Consider the following 17,500-nt stretch of genomic DNA (forward strand, 5'->3'; position numbering starts at 1 on the left):
CTCTCTCTCTCTCTCTCGCGCGCGCGCGCGCGCGCTTTTCGTTCTTGCTTAGCGCTGGTGGCATGTGTTTGATTTAAAATTTCAGCGTTTGTATTAATAAAAATATAGAATAGGAAACTATGTTAAATGTTTCTTCTTCTCTTTTTGATTGAAAAATATATGATGCATACATGTTGTTACTCACAGCTGTGTTCATCTTGAATACATAATTATGTACACACAAAGGATGACTTCTGTGGACTCAAATTCCATTCAAAAATACTATTGAAGTGTTAAGTTTTCAAGTCGTCATTGTGTTCAAGATTGATGTGCTGACAGTAAGGTGGGTGATACAGTTGGTTTCCACTTGTACAAGTCATGGAATAATGTAGAGCAGGTGAGCACCGCGGCATACCTTGTCTAACACAGTCTTGTAGAATGTCATCTTGTGTACTGTGTGTATCTTTTTGTTATTTTATCTAATTATGGCTGACCGTCACGACCAAAAAATTATACTCACCCTTGATGCAATCCAGAAACGTTTCTTCTGTAGTCTGGAAGAACTCTGCGTGTGTAGGAACAGTCTGATCTACCGCTGTTCGGCCATTGGAGACACGGATATCAAAGTTCATATTTCTGATTTCGACCAGAGTGATGAAACCGTAACTTCAATTCCCCTGCTTATTGACTGACTATCCGCCTCCAGGTAATCTAAGTGAAACTGTAAATCGTCTGTTCTGCGAACTACAAAATGTGCCACCTTAAGTCTTTATTTCAAACTACAGTCACGTGCTACATTACTATGCCAAGGCACGGACTGTATAACCTGAAACATTGAAGAATGCGAAACACTGAAAAATTCCGTAAAGACATTTTTGTCCAACAAAGACGTGATGCTGTTGGGAACTTTCTTTCTGCAGACCCCTGTGACGTTCATCGAAACCTTTCCGGCACCCTTGTCTCTGAGTCATCCCAGTGAAATGACACTGCCGTCCCTCTCTGTTTGTCAGGCATCGTTCCCTACCCACCCTGAGCCCAGCATTCTCCAGTGCAGCGGGGGTACAGAACAGAGTGTTGTTCTTCTTTCCCCTACTCCTGTTGTTCCATCACACTCCCCAGACAACGGCCTTCCAGAGACTGAACGAAACGAAATCACTCCATGCAACCGTCCATCAGCTGACAAGAGACACTATGAAAAAAAATGTCGCAAACGCACACTGTGTTTCATACCAAAATTCCCAGAAAAACGGTCTGCTAAATTACGTACCCAACCGCCCCTCGCCAGAGAAGAATTACAATATTTGGAATCTGCCATTGATTCAATATCTGAAATACAGTATGAATCTGTGACCGAACTGACTTCCCTTATTAAAGATGAGAAATGTGCTTTAAAAAAAGAAATGCGTGCCTACATCAGTAATAATACAGACTCTTTTATCTGCGCTCAAATGATAAACCTCATGAAGAAATATCAAACGTACGCCAAACGTCAGACACAGGAAACCGCCTTTGCTGAAAGGGTGAACAATAGAAATCTTTCTGCCCCAGGTTTGTCATCACCTCCCAATTCCAGTGACGTTATCTACACAGTACCAACCATCACCTCCTTTCAAGTACTACTGGACAGTCATTCGGACGAAAGTGACAGAGACCTGACGAACCTTACAGACCAATCACACAAGGTGAGAGTCACGTTAAAAGACTACTCAAATCAGAATGTTGACTCTCCTGAAAAGACCACTCACCAGACCAGCACAACAGACCCTGTCATACCTCCCTCTACCATCACCTTTCCAGATGAAATCCACTGTTGTCCATGTCGGGGATTCTGTTTTGAGGTATATCGGCCCAAGAAGGCTGGCCCCACGTGAGGAACGGGTTTACAAAACTAGTCTGGGGCTGACGGTAAATCACATGACAAACTGTTTACGCAGCCTCGCTGTTAGCTGTTCAGTGAAGACTGTAGCCTTTCACATGTGCGTTAACAGCTGTCTTTCTTATCCAGTCCCAAAGAGTCATGGACAGAGCTTTTCACTGTCTATTGAAATGTTTTCCCATAATTCACTGTTGTAGCCAGTTCCATCATACCAGCCAGGGGCCGCCACAATCGAAACAATGCAATATTTCCATCCAACAAAAAACTTAGTTCCGTTTGCAAGGACCATGGTGTCACCTTCATTGACAACCATGACACATTCACTGCCACTACAGGTGCTCCACGACTGGCCCTGTACCAAACGTTAGCCCACCCAAGTACACAGGGGACAGCAAAACTTGCAGTTCATTTAAAGCAGGCCTTCCACTGCTGGACAGATAATTATCACAGAGGTAGACGTGAAACAAACAATCCTGATGATAATTTCTACCCCAGCCGTATTCAATGACTGAGAAATGCGCAACCTGTACAGGGCGATGGCAATCGGCATCCCCATTCCTTGATGAGCAGAGCAGGCCCCCGTCTGCGTTCAACTCAGTCCATTATTCATGATGAATGCCCTCCACCTACCTCGTCCTTCCATTTCCCTTCACTTCCCAGACACCGCTCACAATTTATGGAACCAGCCTATCATCAGCCCCCACCCCATCCTGCTCCTGTCCTAGATACCATTGATGAAAGAAGGCATGCCCACTCGTTTTCCTGTTAATCATTACCCAACTTCTTCATATAACACGGGCAACGACAATGGTGATTTGATGCTTGCTCCATACAATACATAACACATCCCCCCTACTCAACATGGCAATTATGACATGCCATCCCACCCCAACACACCCAAACAGCATGTTTAATGTGTCAGATGGGAATCAACACGACCCCTTCAATCGGACTGTCGGTCAAACCAGACCACAAAATGACCAGTTCCACCCAATGGCCATGGCATTGTTGAATATGGCTTTTCAGATGCTATCTCAACGTAACTGAGTTGGGTATTAACAGTTACTTGCTTTCATTCCAGAGAAAACATTTCCCAATTCAACTGGAGTAAACTCATAATGAGATTGTAAAAGTCATTAAGTGAACGAAATGGTTAAATGTCTCGGTGAAAAACATGATACGTAACTTTTGAATGTCGACGGATTTTGTGATTATGTGTAGTATCCATTCAGATCAATTCGTATCCATTTCATATTCGATTCATTGCAGTATATGTGCACAAATACTTTCTCTTACATTTCCATCTATGATTCGTGGTTCTTTCTGTGCAAGGTTTGTGTCTATGTGTCTTTGACTGGGGTTAAAGATGGATTTGTAACGGATAAAATTCTTGATTTGATACTGTTGTTTGCAAAATTCCATGTTTATAAGTGTAGATGGAACAACAGTAAACCTCATATAGCTGCCTTCCCTAGAATGCTAAAAAAAACAGATATCATGTGGAATGCTGTTCTAATGTGATGAAAAGCAGAATGCTTTTTGACCAAAAATGGCTTCCCCACAGACCACTGCTTGAATAATTTCCTATTTCAGAAGTGGAAAATGGTACATGTAACAACCATCTCTCTCTACTTTATTTCGTGATGTTCCTATTTATAGGACTATCATCTGGAATGTTTTTGGCATAGTTTTCTTTGCAGAGATTGCAAGGCATATTAATGCGAGAGGTGATTTGACAGTTTGACCGCCCCTTCTCTCTCTCTCTCTCTCTCTCTCTCTCTCTCTCTCTCTCTCTCTCTCTCTCTGTGTGTCTCTTCTCTTTCCATCTCTCGTTTCCTCTCCAGCTGGTTCATTCACATTATTATAAGGTTCAGCATCCGAACTTTTCCCTCTTGCATCAAATATGCGAAATATTCTTATTAGTTTATACTTTAAATAGCATACAAGAAGATATTATCTTTCCCTGCACCCCATCCACCCTAACAAATAGTGACTGACATGCAAAGTGTGCCAGTGAAGGGTAGAAGAACAGCTTTTTTGTAAGAAATGTGTGTTCTTGATTTTCTTTTCGAATGCACTTTGACGTTTATATATCTGGTGCCTTGTTTTGTAAAGCTAAATGTGAAAGATCAGTCTTGTTATTTGCATTTTGTTTGTTTGTATTTTGTATTTCTTTTTATCACAACAGATTTCGCTGTGTGAAATTCGGGCTACTCTTCCCAGGGAGAGCGCGTCGCTATACTACAGAGCCACCCATTTTTATTGTATTTTTTCCTGCGCGCAGTTTTATTTTTTTGTTTTTCCTATCGAAGTGGATTTTTCTACAGAATTTTGCCAGGAACAACCCTTTTTGTTGCCGTGGGTTCTTTTACGTGCGCTAAGTGCATGTTGCACACGGGACCTCGGTTTATCGTCTCATCCGAATGCCTAGCGTCCAGACCACCACTCAAGGTCTAGTGGAGGGGGAGAAAATATCGGCGGCTGAGCCGTGATTCGAACCAGCGCGCTCAGATTCTCTCGTTTCCTAGGCGGACGCCTTACCTCTAGGCGTACCACATAAAACACATACATTTTGATGTATTACCACTTTACGTTTCGTAATGTATGTGTAATTAAATGTATAATGTCCCTCTCGGGAAAAAAAAGAAAAAAAGAAAAAAGAAAAATAATTTCACACAGTGTACATATTTTTCACTTTATACTTTCATGTGATGTGGTGAATCTGTGATGTCCATATCATCCAATTAAATCACAAAGCTACGCTTTGTTCAGTCTGCAATTGTTGTCTTTTGTTGTTGTCGTTATGGTTTGTCTGTGTTGATTTGTTTCACATGTCTATCATATATTTTTCCTTTGAAAATATATGCTTTTGAAGATTGCAGTGTGGGCATGTTCATATTACTGTGTTTCTGTTTACAACATAGGCCCTCTGTCTCAGTGTTAGTCTGTCTCTGACTCTCTTCATCCATCTGTCTGTCTGTTCTCTGTCTGTCTGTCTCTCTTTCTCACTCTCTCTCTCTCGCTCTCACTCTCTCTCTCTCTCTCTCACTCTCTCTCACTCCTTCCATCCCCTCACTTACTATCACCATCCTCCCTTTTGTTTCTTTATTGTGACTTTATTGTGATATCGATGATTCTCGTTCGACGTTCGTAAAATCTCATCTGATTGTATCTATATTTGTTCTCACCGTGTGCGTGCGTGCGTGCGTGCGTGTGTGTGTGTGTGTGTGTGTGTGTGTGTGTGTGTGTGTGTGTGTGTGTGTGTGTGTGTAAGGGGGACAAACAAACAGAGAGACAGACAGAGAGAATGTTTTCCCTGTCAAGTAATCATCTCCCAGGTAAGACTGGTGAAATCATTTAACCTGACACTGTGTAAAGATGTGTTCCCTCCATGGACCATGCAGGCACTGCCCAACACCAGACCATGGATCTCCTCCCTACAGTGAAGACACCACGGACCCTGGTCCTGATGCTGGCTGCTCACTTGCTGATGGCCACGGCGTCTGAGACTGGTTCTCCATCAGGCTTTGCACATCCTGGCCGTTGCCATAGAATTCCTGGCTTCAGGGTGAACAACGTGGACCGCATGTCACTGGCCAGAGGTCACCCGACAATTGTGGCCTTGTTGTCCAGCGACAGTTCCTGCTCCATTCGCCATGCCCGCAGGTAAAAATGATTAAATGACGCGGTGGTTGTGTTCCTCTTCTTGGCATCAAGGCACGATGCGTGTGGTGGTCACGGGAAGTGCTGAGCTGACAGTGTTCACCGGACACATTAAGCTGAATGTTTCTATTTGGAAATGTTTCCGTGCTCGCAGGGAAAGTAAGGTATAATTAGGAGATATATCTATATATATATATATATATATATATATATATATATATGTGTGTGTGTGCGTGTGTGTGTGTGTGTGTGTGTGCAGATATGTTGACGCGACAAAGATCCTGGTAACATCCGCCCTGTGTGTCTTTCTGTGATTGGCGGTGGGTGGAGAGAGGAATGGGGCTGTATCAGTATGAATACCTGGTGTTTGTGGCGATGTGTATAAAATGTATCCGCATCAATGTATGTATGTGTAATCGTATTGGTAAACACTCTGGGCTGTCCAGAGATAGGGCGTCCAAATATTCATCATTGTTATTATCATCATCATTATTATTATCATCATCATTATTATTATCATTACTATTACTCTACACTTCCTGTCACAATGACATCCCAGCGTCAAACAGGCCCGAGAGATACAGATACTTGTGGTGATGGGCAGGAAATCAGAGCAACACACCCAAACAGGCATCCGTGAAATGGATGACACTCGATCGTGTGGTGACAGTCTTCCCATTTAAGCACACAGCACACTCAACTCTGGATAGGAGCCGGTCGCGAGCCGAAAAACCCATCTCCGCTGGGATTCGAACCCGCGTCCACCCAGCCGTCAGTCATCGACGTTAACCATTTCGCCAAGGCGGCTGGTTAATGTCGACAGTTTGTATTCATATCCATACAATAATCCGCATTACCCGTTTGAGTAGCAATATTATTCTATCTGTGAAAACTTAATGTGTAGTTAGTTATCTACATTACCCGATCAAAATGATAGTATCATTGTGTCGTGTGTCAGAATGGAACGCCTGCTTGGAGAATTTCAGACCCAGGGCATAGACGTGTACATGAAGATCGTGGACGGAGGACCCAGACCGGCGCCTGGAGAGGATGGAGTCTTTGAGAACATAGTGTCCTTCCCCGTCTACCATGATGATGACAACAGGACGATCTGGAGACAGGTGTTTCAAGGGAATGAAGGCAACGCCTTTCTTATTGACAGGTCTATGGCAGAATTTCACAAACGCGAAACTGAGCGCACATGTACGTCTCTGTGCAAATTATATGTGTATACTTGTCTTGCTCAATGAATGATTTGTGCTTTGCTGGCACAGGCAAAATGGCTTGCGCATTACCGGCAGTCAGCAAACAAAGTCAACTGACAAACTTTCAGTTTCATGCCATAAAGGACCACGTGTTTCTGACAGACATTGCCCATTCCCTACCCTTGTCCATCACCGGTAGTGCGCATTGCCCAGTGGCCATTAACCGTGATTGTACACACACACACACACACACACACACACACACACACACACAGTCTCGGGGGCATGCGGGGTTCTTGGATTTCAAACCGAAATTTTGCCTCTATACTGACGCTTAATATAGACATGAACTAACGATGTGTGCATATATGTACACTAAAAAACGAAAAAGAAAAGAAACAATATGAACGTGAATATATATATATATATATATATATATATATATATATATATATATATATTCGTGAATCATTCATGATTTTATTTGCGGGTCTTGGACGAACAAACTGTTTACGTGTGCAGGTGTGGACGGGAAACCAGTCGCATCCCCGTTAGTTTTCTTGGCTACATGGGTGCGTTGCATGATGTGGTAAAGATATTTGGACTAAATGTTTGTGGCAACTGCAACCTAAACCAGACAGGATCAGACTGACGTGACAGGATGTTGGGAAAATCGCTAGCTGGGCGGATGTTCTCTTTAAGGTGGATCACAAGCATTCCAGAGAGCTGGATTTGGAGATTGTCGTTCTTACATCCACCACATCATCTGTTGAAATGGTTGTCCCAGAAAGTGTGAAGATTTGCACAAAGCGATACAAGTGTACACGTGGAAATGAGAACTGCTGTCTTTCTTCTCTTGTTTCATAGTACTTTTGTTTTTAAGTCATCACTTATGTATCTTTATATTCTTTTTATTTTGTATTTTGTCGCTTCAAAGTGTGGTCGTTATATCTTTATCACTTTAAAAAAAAGTCTTGAGCACGGAAATTTAATGGGGTATGTGAAGGTAATAGCGAATTTCTGAATCAGATAATAGTGTACAACTCTCTGTGCTGCTTCACAACAACACAATGTTATTCTTGGTTTGACAAAGGTCAAGAACTTCAAGGAATATTTCTCTGTCCCTTTTATTCACCTGTATGTAAAGTGATTGGACGCACTAAACAATACAAACTTGACGCTGTTCGCCTTTGTCTCAGCAAATCTGATAGTACTTACTTAATTGGTATAGCCCATTTCATTTTTCGTTTCATTCCATTTCCTATCATTAAAAGTGCAGAAAAAATCGAGAATGTCACAGGAGCAATTCATTCACGTGTACGCTGTTTGACGTCAATATAAAAATGGTGTTGCGCATTCGACATTTCTTCGGGTATATTTCGCTGCTGAGATAACTACATGTCTGTGTAAAACTTCATGCATGATCGCCGATTTGTAAAAGTCGTGAGATGGCTTTTGTAGATACCTGGGTGAATAATACAAACTGTCAGATTTCTGTGCCATTAAAACATGAGTTGGACACTTTGAAATGTTTAGAATGTTAAGGAATGTATTTCTTGCATGATGTGTTTTCAGAGGGCATGTGAAAACATTACACGTGCTTCTCTCCGATGGTTACACACAAACATAACGAATTAATTCATTATTTTTACTGCCAGTACAAGCATAAATATACAAACACACAGACAGTGAATCAATTTATTCATTTTTGGCCATCAAGACAACCACACATATAGAGAAAGAAAGAACCCAATCAGTCATTTTAACTCCAAATGTAAAATGTAATCACGCGCACAAATATAAAGAATGAACCCAATTGAAAGTTTCCATTGTCAGCTCAAATACATGTGACAAAAACTGCCAATTTATTTTATTGTGCATGTGCATTGGAAGAGTGCACAGAAAGTGACAAGAACACACTCCCACACTGGCAGGCCGTGCAAAGAGGTCACTCACAACGGTCAGCATTTTAACGATGATACGGAGAAGAAAGTGACATTCACAAGTAATTCGGTGATCCATAGCTACAAATCGTTGAAAAAGATACCATGTCATTGTCCAGGTCATTAGAAAGAAGAGGGAAAACTCTACCAAACACAAAAAAAACAGAGTTGATTAAAACACCAACTAAGACAAAATGAGCGCAGAGTGAAAATCAGCCTTGCTTGGTGGATCGTGAAAACTAAATGTATATGTAAATAAACCTTATTAACTGAATACCAAAGAAAAAATGAAAAACGTTTTAGAGCCACACACGATGTCAGTGCATGTCGGATTTAATCAGCCAAAGGACTGACAGTCGAAGCACAAGACAACCTGGTACATAAATTAAATCAACGAGACTTGAACGAAACCAGTCAACAACTTTAATCTCAACATGGTGGTAACGGCACAGAAGCTTTCTTCCAGTCTACATGATTCAGACAGATGCACATACGCACATACGTACGGTATTTCCAAACCAAGCAATTGACTGAGTTACTTTAAATGGTGTCAACTCAAATCATGAATGATAAATCTGTCGATGTTTAAGTGTTAGAAGAAAACAAACATTACTGGCAGAAGTTGAATTAACTTTATTCGTCATCTTAAAGTATTACGTGATTTACTCATTTCCATTGCTTAGCACTGAGGTGTACATCTCTCTCTCTCTCTCTCTCTGTGTGTGTGTGTGTGTGTGTGTGTGTGTGTGTGTGTGTGTGTGTGTGTGTGTGTGTGTGTGTTTGTCTCTCTCACTCTCTCTCTCTGTCTCTGTCTCTCTCTATCTCTCCCCCCCATATATATATATATATATATATATATATATATGTGTGTGTGTGTGTGTGTGTGTCTCTGTGTGTGTGTGTGTGTGTGTGTGTGTGTGTGTGAATGTCAATAAATTTACTGATGTCTCTTTGACAGCATTGATGATTTTCTGTGTAAGCTACATGACGTTTCATGAGATACATTCTGCTGTATTTGGATTATGTTGTTCTTGTTTTGTTATTCTGTTCATATGTATAAAAAAAATATTAAGAAACATTAAAACAGGTAACTTAGTCTAAATCACGTGTATCAAAATCGGTCTGGCGGTCTATAACAATCCATTCTCTCCATTCGCGCGCGCGTGGATATCAATAAACTCCGAAAACACAACAGCTTGTAGGTAAATTTCATTTAATTTTAGAACACACTCGTCACCTATTACAGCACGTTCAGATGACACTGCCCTTTTCGAGGCGTCAGCGTGATCTATCAAAGGTTTTATCGTTTTACGCTCGCACTATTCTGCCATAGAACACTGCCATAGGCGTATGATCATTACATTTTAAATACACTCCTGTACTTTGAAGACACCAGTGGAAGTAGAACTCTAACTGCAGTGAAAACAAGGGCTGGCTCTTGTCCTTCTTTGAATCACACTCAGACAAAAGCTCTCAAATGAAAACGTCACCCTTCATTCTACTGAAATGGGAATCCACTGACTCTCAAAAAACAAAATTCAACACTTGTTTTTACAGTGTTGAATGTATTGGAAGTATTACATATTTCCGGTTTTTACATGGCACATTGGGTCCTGGAAGTATTACGTATTTTTCGTTTCTATATGGCACATTGAAATAATTTTCTGGAAATTTCTATGTTCTTGGACTATAATTTATACTTCACTTCTTTAGTTCATACTTCATCTTGCTAACTAAACGTTACATAAATCGTTTGAACCAGCCTAAAGGATTCTTCTGGGGGCAATGAATCTTTTTGTGGCAATATTATTATTGTCGATTTACCTCGCTTTCTTTTGCAGGATTGCAAAACAAACCTCAGACAGAGCTTCCTCGTCCAGAGAGTTGCTGATTCCTGGAATTCACCGGCCAGCGCCATTATGAAAGCACCAACATGGGCAGTTTCCAGAACAGACTGGACGCTGCTTTAGAGCATTCTGCTTACAGTCTCCTGTTGGAACTGCTCTCGCTGCTCCGCCCCCCGCCCCCCCCCCTCCTCCGCCCCCCTCCTCTAACCCACCATTATGTGTACAATAACATCATGATGAAAAGAGATTCTGTTGGTCAGGATGAAAGTTAAGAACAGACTGAACGCTGCTTTGGAGCATTCTGCTTACAGTTCAAATATCAGTCTCCTGTTGGAACTGCTCTCGCTGCCCCTTCCCCCACCCCCCCTCTTCTAACTCACCATTGTGTGTACAATAAGATCATGATCAAAGGATTTTGTTGGTCAGGATGAAAGAAGTTAAGTGATCAAAAGATCAGACACAGGCATTCTGGCCCAATATTATCTGAATAATATCTTATCTTATCATCTCATCAAAACAATCTACCTTTCTGGCCACTGCGGTATTATCATAATTGGCTAACGATTTCATGTGCTTCTTACAGACTTTATGTGGTGTGCCAACAACATTGCTGCGATATTCATTTTTTACAACAAACGGGTTAAGGACACAGCAGAAGGTCGACGTGGTACCGCTCTTATTCTTGTACAACAAGGCGTGAGAAGAAAAGAAAGGACATTTGAGGTAAGTCTGGAATCTATAACTCAACAAAACATTAATCTAATTGGGTTGTGGAATTTTTCTTTCGTTTGTTTTCCAAGTTCCAGCATGAATTTTGACTGACTGGGCAACGCTGATGGACCGTCTGTTTTTAGATTAGAACAAATCATTTTTGACGTATTGCTTTTAGCTTTTATTCTACCCTCTCTCTCTCTCTCTCTCTCTCTCTCTCTCTCTCTCTCTCTCTCTCTTCTCTCTCTCTCTCTCTCTCTCTCACTCTCTGTGTCTCTGTCTCTGTCTCTACCTCTACCTCTATCTGTTTGTTTGTTCGTGTGTGTGTGTGTGTGTGTGTGTGTGTGTGTGTGGTTGGGGTGGGGGGTAATGTATGCACGTATGTCAATGTGCTTGTGTTTGTTTTTCTGCATACATAGTATTTACGTGCACGTGCTTTTCTTTTTGGTATGCCCAAGTGTGAAACATGTCCTATTCAATTTGATGAGAATTGATATTGAAGATGTAAAGCCAAACACTTCACAAATAATTTAGTCGTATAACATTGTTTATGAACATTTACTTGAACCTTTCTGAACACATTTTGTAGGGCTCTTCTCGCCTCTTTTTTCCTTCAGTCAACGGTATCTGGAAAACAAAGATGTGGTTAGGCAAGAAACTTTATCATAGTATTTCTCGACATTTTTATCGACTGATATATGTGTGCATGCATCTTGCGTGTGCATTTTTGTGTATGCTTGTACATGTGTCTATGCTTGTATATTGCAATGGTTATCACACACACACACACACACACACACACACACACACACACACACACACACACACATGTAAGCACTGTATTCACGTAATCACCAATACTGACCTGGTGGCGTATGTGTCAGGTTTCCTCTAATTATGTTCAGCAACCTGAAATTCGCAGTGCATAGTGTGTGTGTGGGGTTTTTTGTGGTTTTTTTCTTTTCTTTCTTTGTTTGTTTTTTGGTGTGTGTGTTGTTGTTGTTGTTTTGCCTCAAACTTGTTTCACTCCGACATAATCGTTCCTTCTGTATTCCATTCCAGTTAATGTTCTTTCTTAAGCACTGCAGTCAGTTTATTGGTAAGTGCCATTTTAGAGCACGATTAAAAGCTCAGCTTCTTGTGCGTTCAGTCATAAGCATCGCCTGTTGTGCGTTAATTATCTGTTGGGGATTGTTTGAATAAAGCTTTTCTTTTCCAAAGGTATATCTCGGACAGAACCAACAGACGGACACAGCAAATGAACTGTGACCTCGGTATGTTTGCAGTGCTTTTGGATAATGAGTAGGACGAAGAAGCGAGAAATATCAGAAATATCAAGCAAGGAAGCTCTCAAAAGAAGAGGCAAACAGCAATATTTCGAATCTTGTGTCTTTGTTTTATGAAGAGTAACAGCATTGATTCCCTTTTCCGTATTTCTCTTGTCCTCGCCTTAATCTTTTTTCCTAAGCAACAAAAAAGCTCTTCATTGTCTTTAATCAAATGATGTTGATCTATAAAGTCATGGTCAGAAAGATCTCTTGTCACAACAGTATCTGGCAGGTCGTAACATTGCAGCGTGAAATCGTTCTTCGTGAAGATGTAGACAGTTTGGCAGCACTCTCAGGCAACCCATCCTAAATCCCCCGTCAAAATCACAACCAGACTGGCCTTTCACAAGTCAGAAAACTGGATGTCCAAACGAAGCAACGAAAGTTAGGTTTCTGTGATGCCGCACGCCAAAAAAGACCTTGCAGTGCAGCTGAGTCATGTCCGTCGTGGTCATTGGGGTCTGTTCCGGTTCGATATGTGCAAAATAACAACCCCCTCCATTGACAACAAATGCTTAGACGCAGAGTGAGACTGGGTGAGGACACAGAACGTAGGACTTTGTTTATGATGCTGCTGTTAAATGGATATCTATTTAGATTTTGGAAAACTTACAGGCTATGCTCTTCGTTTAATTTCATAAGCTGTCATCAGCTAGGCCTTGGTGATATAGAAGTCGATACTTAAAGGGTTAAAGTTAAAAGCTTACAGTCTTCAGGGATAACATAGTATGCATAGAGGCCCTAACGAAGTAAATACGGAATGGTTACACAATATTCCGGATAATGAAAAATGGTTGATTGGGGGAGATTTTAACGCCCATTCTCCTTTTTTGGACAAAGATTGTGTATCAGTTACTTGTAACCGCTTTCTAGAAAATATTGTTGATTGCTTTGCGTTAGCTGTGCTTGACTATGTGTGTATACATATGTATGTGTACATAACTACATGCATGTATATGAATGTGTATTGTGTGTGCGTGTGTTTATGTAAGTTTGTGCCTGCCTATGTGTGCGTATGTGTTAGAATAGCTGTTAGAGACACATGTATGTTAAAATGTATGTATGCAGCGTGTGTGTGTGTGTGTGTGTGTGTGTGTGTGTGTGTGTGTGTGCGTGTGTGTGTGTAGTCACATTTTGGTGTGTGTATGTAACATAGATATGATGTATTATGTTAACAAAAGCGTTTTTGTAAAGCACCTAGAGCAGATTTCTGGATAGTGTGCTATATAAGTATCCATTATTATTATTATTATTCCTCATTGAGCCTTTTAAATGATGGCAGCGTTACCAGAATCCCTGATATTGTCACTCACAAGGCATCTGCTATAGATCTGTCTTTCATATCTCATACGTTGTATCCAGAATGTAAATGGACGACATATAAAGATACATTGGGAAGTGATCACTTACCGATCATCATGACTTTTAATGAAACTCAAAGACCTTCAGAATTTCAAAGACAAAGTTCCAAGATATAACTATAAAGATGCTAACTGGGAGAAATTCGAAAGTATGCTTGCTAGCTATAACACAGAGTTCATAAACACCGCGGATATGGATACATTATATTCATTCTTTACTGACACCATTTTACAAGCTGCCGACATATCAGTCCGAAAATACAATTCACTTAAATCAAGCAAGCATTCAGGAAATATTTAGTGAACACCAGCCTGTGAAGCAGCAGTAGATAATAAAAACAAATCTAAATTTATAACTTATCTGAACAACAAATCACCAGAGAATCTTATTGAAAAGAAAAAGGCAAATCATCATAGCAACATGGTCATTGCACAGGCAAAAAGACAATATTGGTCTTCCTTCTGTAATAGGGAGATTTCTGATCATAAAGATACTAAAAAGGTATGGAAAAAATTTAATGAAATGAAAGAAAGTATAAATTTGCCATCTTGTCCTATTAAGATAAAAGACAAAGATTTTCCGTCCAATGTAGAGAAGGCAGAAACATTTGTAGAAATGTTCTCGGAGTCTATGCGATTGGAAGGTCTCTCACTTAAAAACAGAAAACACAGAACCGAAGAAGAGAGTAAAAGTGATTATACAGATCCAAGTCCTGATAACAGTCAGTACGTCAATGCTCCACTCACACTCAACGAGGTTAAAGAAGCATTAGTATCCCTCCCTAAAAAGAAAACATCTGTAGGACTTGATGCAGTCTCAAATGAGATGCTGAGACATTTACCAGAAAATTTTGCTGTTTTATTGTTTGAGATTTTTCAAAAGTGCTGGATTGATGGTTTAATGCCAGCAAAATGGAAACAGTCTATTGTGATACCAGTTCATAAACAAGGAAAATGCAAAACAGATAAAAGCAGCTACAGGCCAATTGCACTAACATCACATACTGGTAAACTAATGGAAAGAATAATTTTGAGAAGGCTGATGTACTATTGTCATAAAAATAAGATTATCCCAATTAACCAAGCGGGCTTTCAGAGAGTAAGATCTGCAATTGATAATTTGGTAAAACTTACAACACATGTAAAACAACAATTCGCTAGAAGGAAAAACGTTCTTGCAACTTTTTTTTGATGTGAAGAAAGCCTATGATCAAGTTTGGCATGCAAATTTACTCTTTAAACTGAAATCTGTTGGCTTTTCAGGACATCTCTATGATTATATCAAAGATTTCCTGAGTGAAAGAAGTATACAGGTACGGGTCGGGAATACGTACTCAAATCCTAAAACTCTTCACATGGGATTACCCCAAGGTTCTGTTATTGCCCCTGTTCTATTTAATATCTTGTTGAACGACTTACCCAAACACTTATCAAATGATGTGATCCTAGTGCAATACGCAGATGATATATGTATGTGGATGAATGTAACTATGAAACGGAATACATCCAAAAGGGCTTTAAACTATATCAAGAAAATATACCAAAGAGAAATAGATAGATTAAATAGATATATTGCTGATAATGGTCTTACATTATCATCAGAAAAAACACACATTATGCTTTTTAACAATGGTACAAACCCAGAAGAGTTACCAACATTTAAGATTGAAAATGAGACAATTCAGTATAAAGATACTGTTAAGTTTTTAGGATTGATACTTACTTCAAAACTAACTTGGAATAGCCATATTGAATATATAATAATAAAAGCAAGAAAATCTTTAAACTTATCAAAATTGTGAGTAAACAATACTGGGGACAAGATACAACGATTTTGAAACATTTATCATCATCACTTATTCGATCCAAACTATCCTATGGACAAGAAGTCTTTTTCAATGCTCCCAAATATTTGCTAAAGAAACTTCAAAGCATAGACTGTAAAGCATATAGACTTGCCCTTGGCGTACCTTTCCATGCATCGACCCTCGGAACATACAAAGAAATAGGAGTACTACCTTTAGATGAATACCGAAATCTCGCATGTGCTAAATACGTACTGAGAAGCTCAACAACTGAAAATTATACATCAGAGGAAGTAAAAATTACATCCGAAAACAACTTCCCCAAAAGAGCTAAAAACATATCTTATTTAACACCCATTAGCACGTTTGTGTCAAACCTGTTCGAAAAATCTTAAATTAATTCAGATGACGCAGACACACAGAAGACCGTAAGTCCATACCCCATCTGGGAGATGAATAAAGCACATTTTGATGTTATTCATACTGACATTAAAAAGAATGAAAATCCGAATATAATCGAAACGGAAGTCCGAGTACACCTTCAAAATAGATACTGTGATCATTTACAGATCTACACAGATGGCTCACTATTAGACAATGGCCAAGCAGGTTCAGCTTTCTTTATACCAAAACTGAAAACGGAAAGATCATACTATATTGGTAAAAATCGTTCAATATTCACTGCTGAACTTATTGCTGTTCTTATGGCTCTAAATCATATTCTTGATCTTCCAATTTGCTTTCTACAAGGCTTGTTTTGCGTTGATTCCAAATCTGTATTATGTGTTTTAAACTCACCAAATTGTAAGAACAAATCTAAAATCATACTAGAAATAAGCCACATTTTACATCTTTTAAGCTTGAAAGGAACACATATTACGTTTTTCTGGGTTCCTTCACATCTTGGTATTCTCTACAATGAATCGGCTGACAGGGCTGCAAGAAAAGGTGCAAAGAACGAACAGGGAACTATAGAACTTTATGTGCCTCTGTCTGTACAAGAGGGTTATCGAATACTAGAAAAACATCGTGGAACAAAGTCAGAGAATTATACCAGGAAAACGGCAAAGCTTTTAACCATAGTGTAATTAATGTTCAACAACCGGGAACTATCAATCAGTCAAATACATACAATAATTCAATAAGATTAAGGCAGATTAAGACATTATCAAACAGGATAAAACTGAACGCTTTTATAACAAAGTTCAGCAAAGATGTCAGATGCATATGTGGAGAACATATTTCTAGGAACCATGTAATATTCGAATGTCAGAATCTAAAATGTTTTTTGCCAGACTTCACCAAAAGTTCTTTTGAATGTGTTATTAACAATTCCAATATGTTATTTGTTATTGCAGAAGGTTTGCTGCATAGTCCTATAGGACATTTGTTATAGATGTTATAGTTGTTTGATGTTGGCGTTTATAACGTTTCCATTTTTCCTAGCGTTGTCTTTCCCTATTCACCCTCCACACATACACACACTTTTACCCCTCCCCCTCTCACAGCCCCTACCTCCATGTTTTTTTGTTGTTGTTTTTTGTGTTTTTTTTCGCGTCTAATATCACTTCAAGTGGAAAGACGTTAAACTGAAGAGAAAACAACAAAGATTACAAACAAGTGAATTAGTTTTCTTATCGAATGCACAAGCAGGTGATCAAAATATAATTGTCGAGCACGCGCGCGCGCGTGTGTGCGTAATAGATGGCAATGTGGAAGTATTTTAATCAAAATGGATGGGTAGTGTCCTTGAAGACTTTTTTTAAGTGATAGAGATACAAC

The 17,500-nt window shown here is 39.7% G+C and overlaps 2 protein-coding genes across 2 annotated transcripts in view; one reads left to right on the forward strand and one right to left on the reverse strand.

Moving 5' to 3' along the window:
* The window catches only part of LOC143294565 (selenoprotein P-like), a 9,791-nt gene extending 1,482 nt beyond the window's left edge, over window positions 1–8,309 (forward strand). Inside the window, exons 2-5 of the mRNA XM_076605940.1 lie at window positions 5,260–5,521; window positions 6,477–6,680; window positions 7,246–7,295; window positions 8,299–8,309. Of these exons, the coding sequence (XP_076462055.1) occupies window positions 5,260–5,521; window positions 6,477–6,680; window positions 7,246–7,295; window positions 8,299–8,309 (527 nt within the window). The remainder of the gene's footprint in view (window positions 1–5,259; window positions 5,522–6,476; window positions 6,681–7,245; window positions 7,296–8,298) is intronic.
* Window positions 8,310–17,251: 8,942 nt separating this feature from the next.
* LOC143294865 (selenoprotein P-like) overlaps window positions 17,252–17,500 on the reverse strand; it is a 7,915-nt gene continuing 7,666 nt past the window's right edge. The window contains exon 3 of the mRNA XM_076606382.1: window positions 17,252–17,500. This exon is cut by the window's right edge and continues 405 nt beyond it. The gene's annotated coding sequence lies outside the window, so the exon portion shown is untranslated.

The sequence above is a fragment of the Babylonia areolata genome, chromosome 20 (genome assembly GCF_041734735.1).
Source record: "Babylonia areolata isolate BAREFJ2019XMU chromosome 20, ASM4173473v1, whole genome shotgun sequence".
Classification (NCBI taxonomy): Eukaryota; Metazoa; Mollusca; class Gastropoda; order Neogastropoda; family Buccinidae; genus Babylonia; species Babylonia areolata.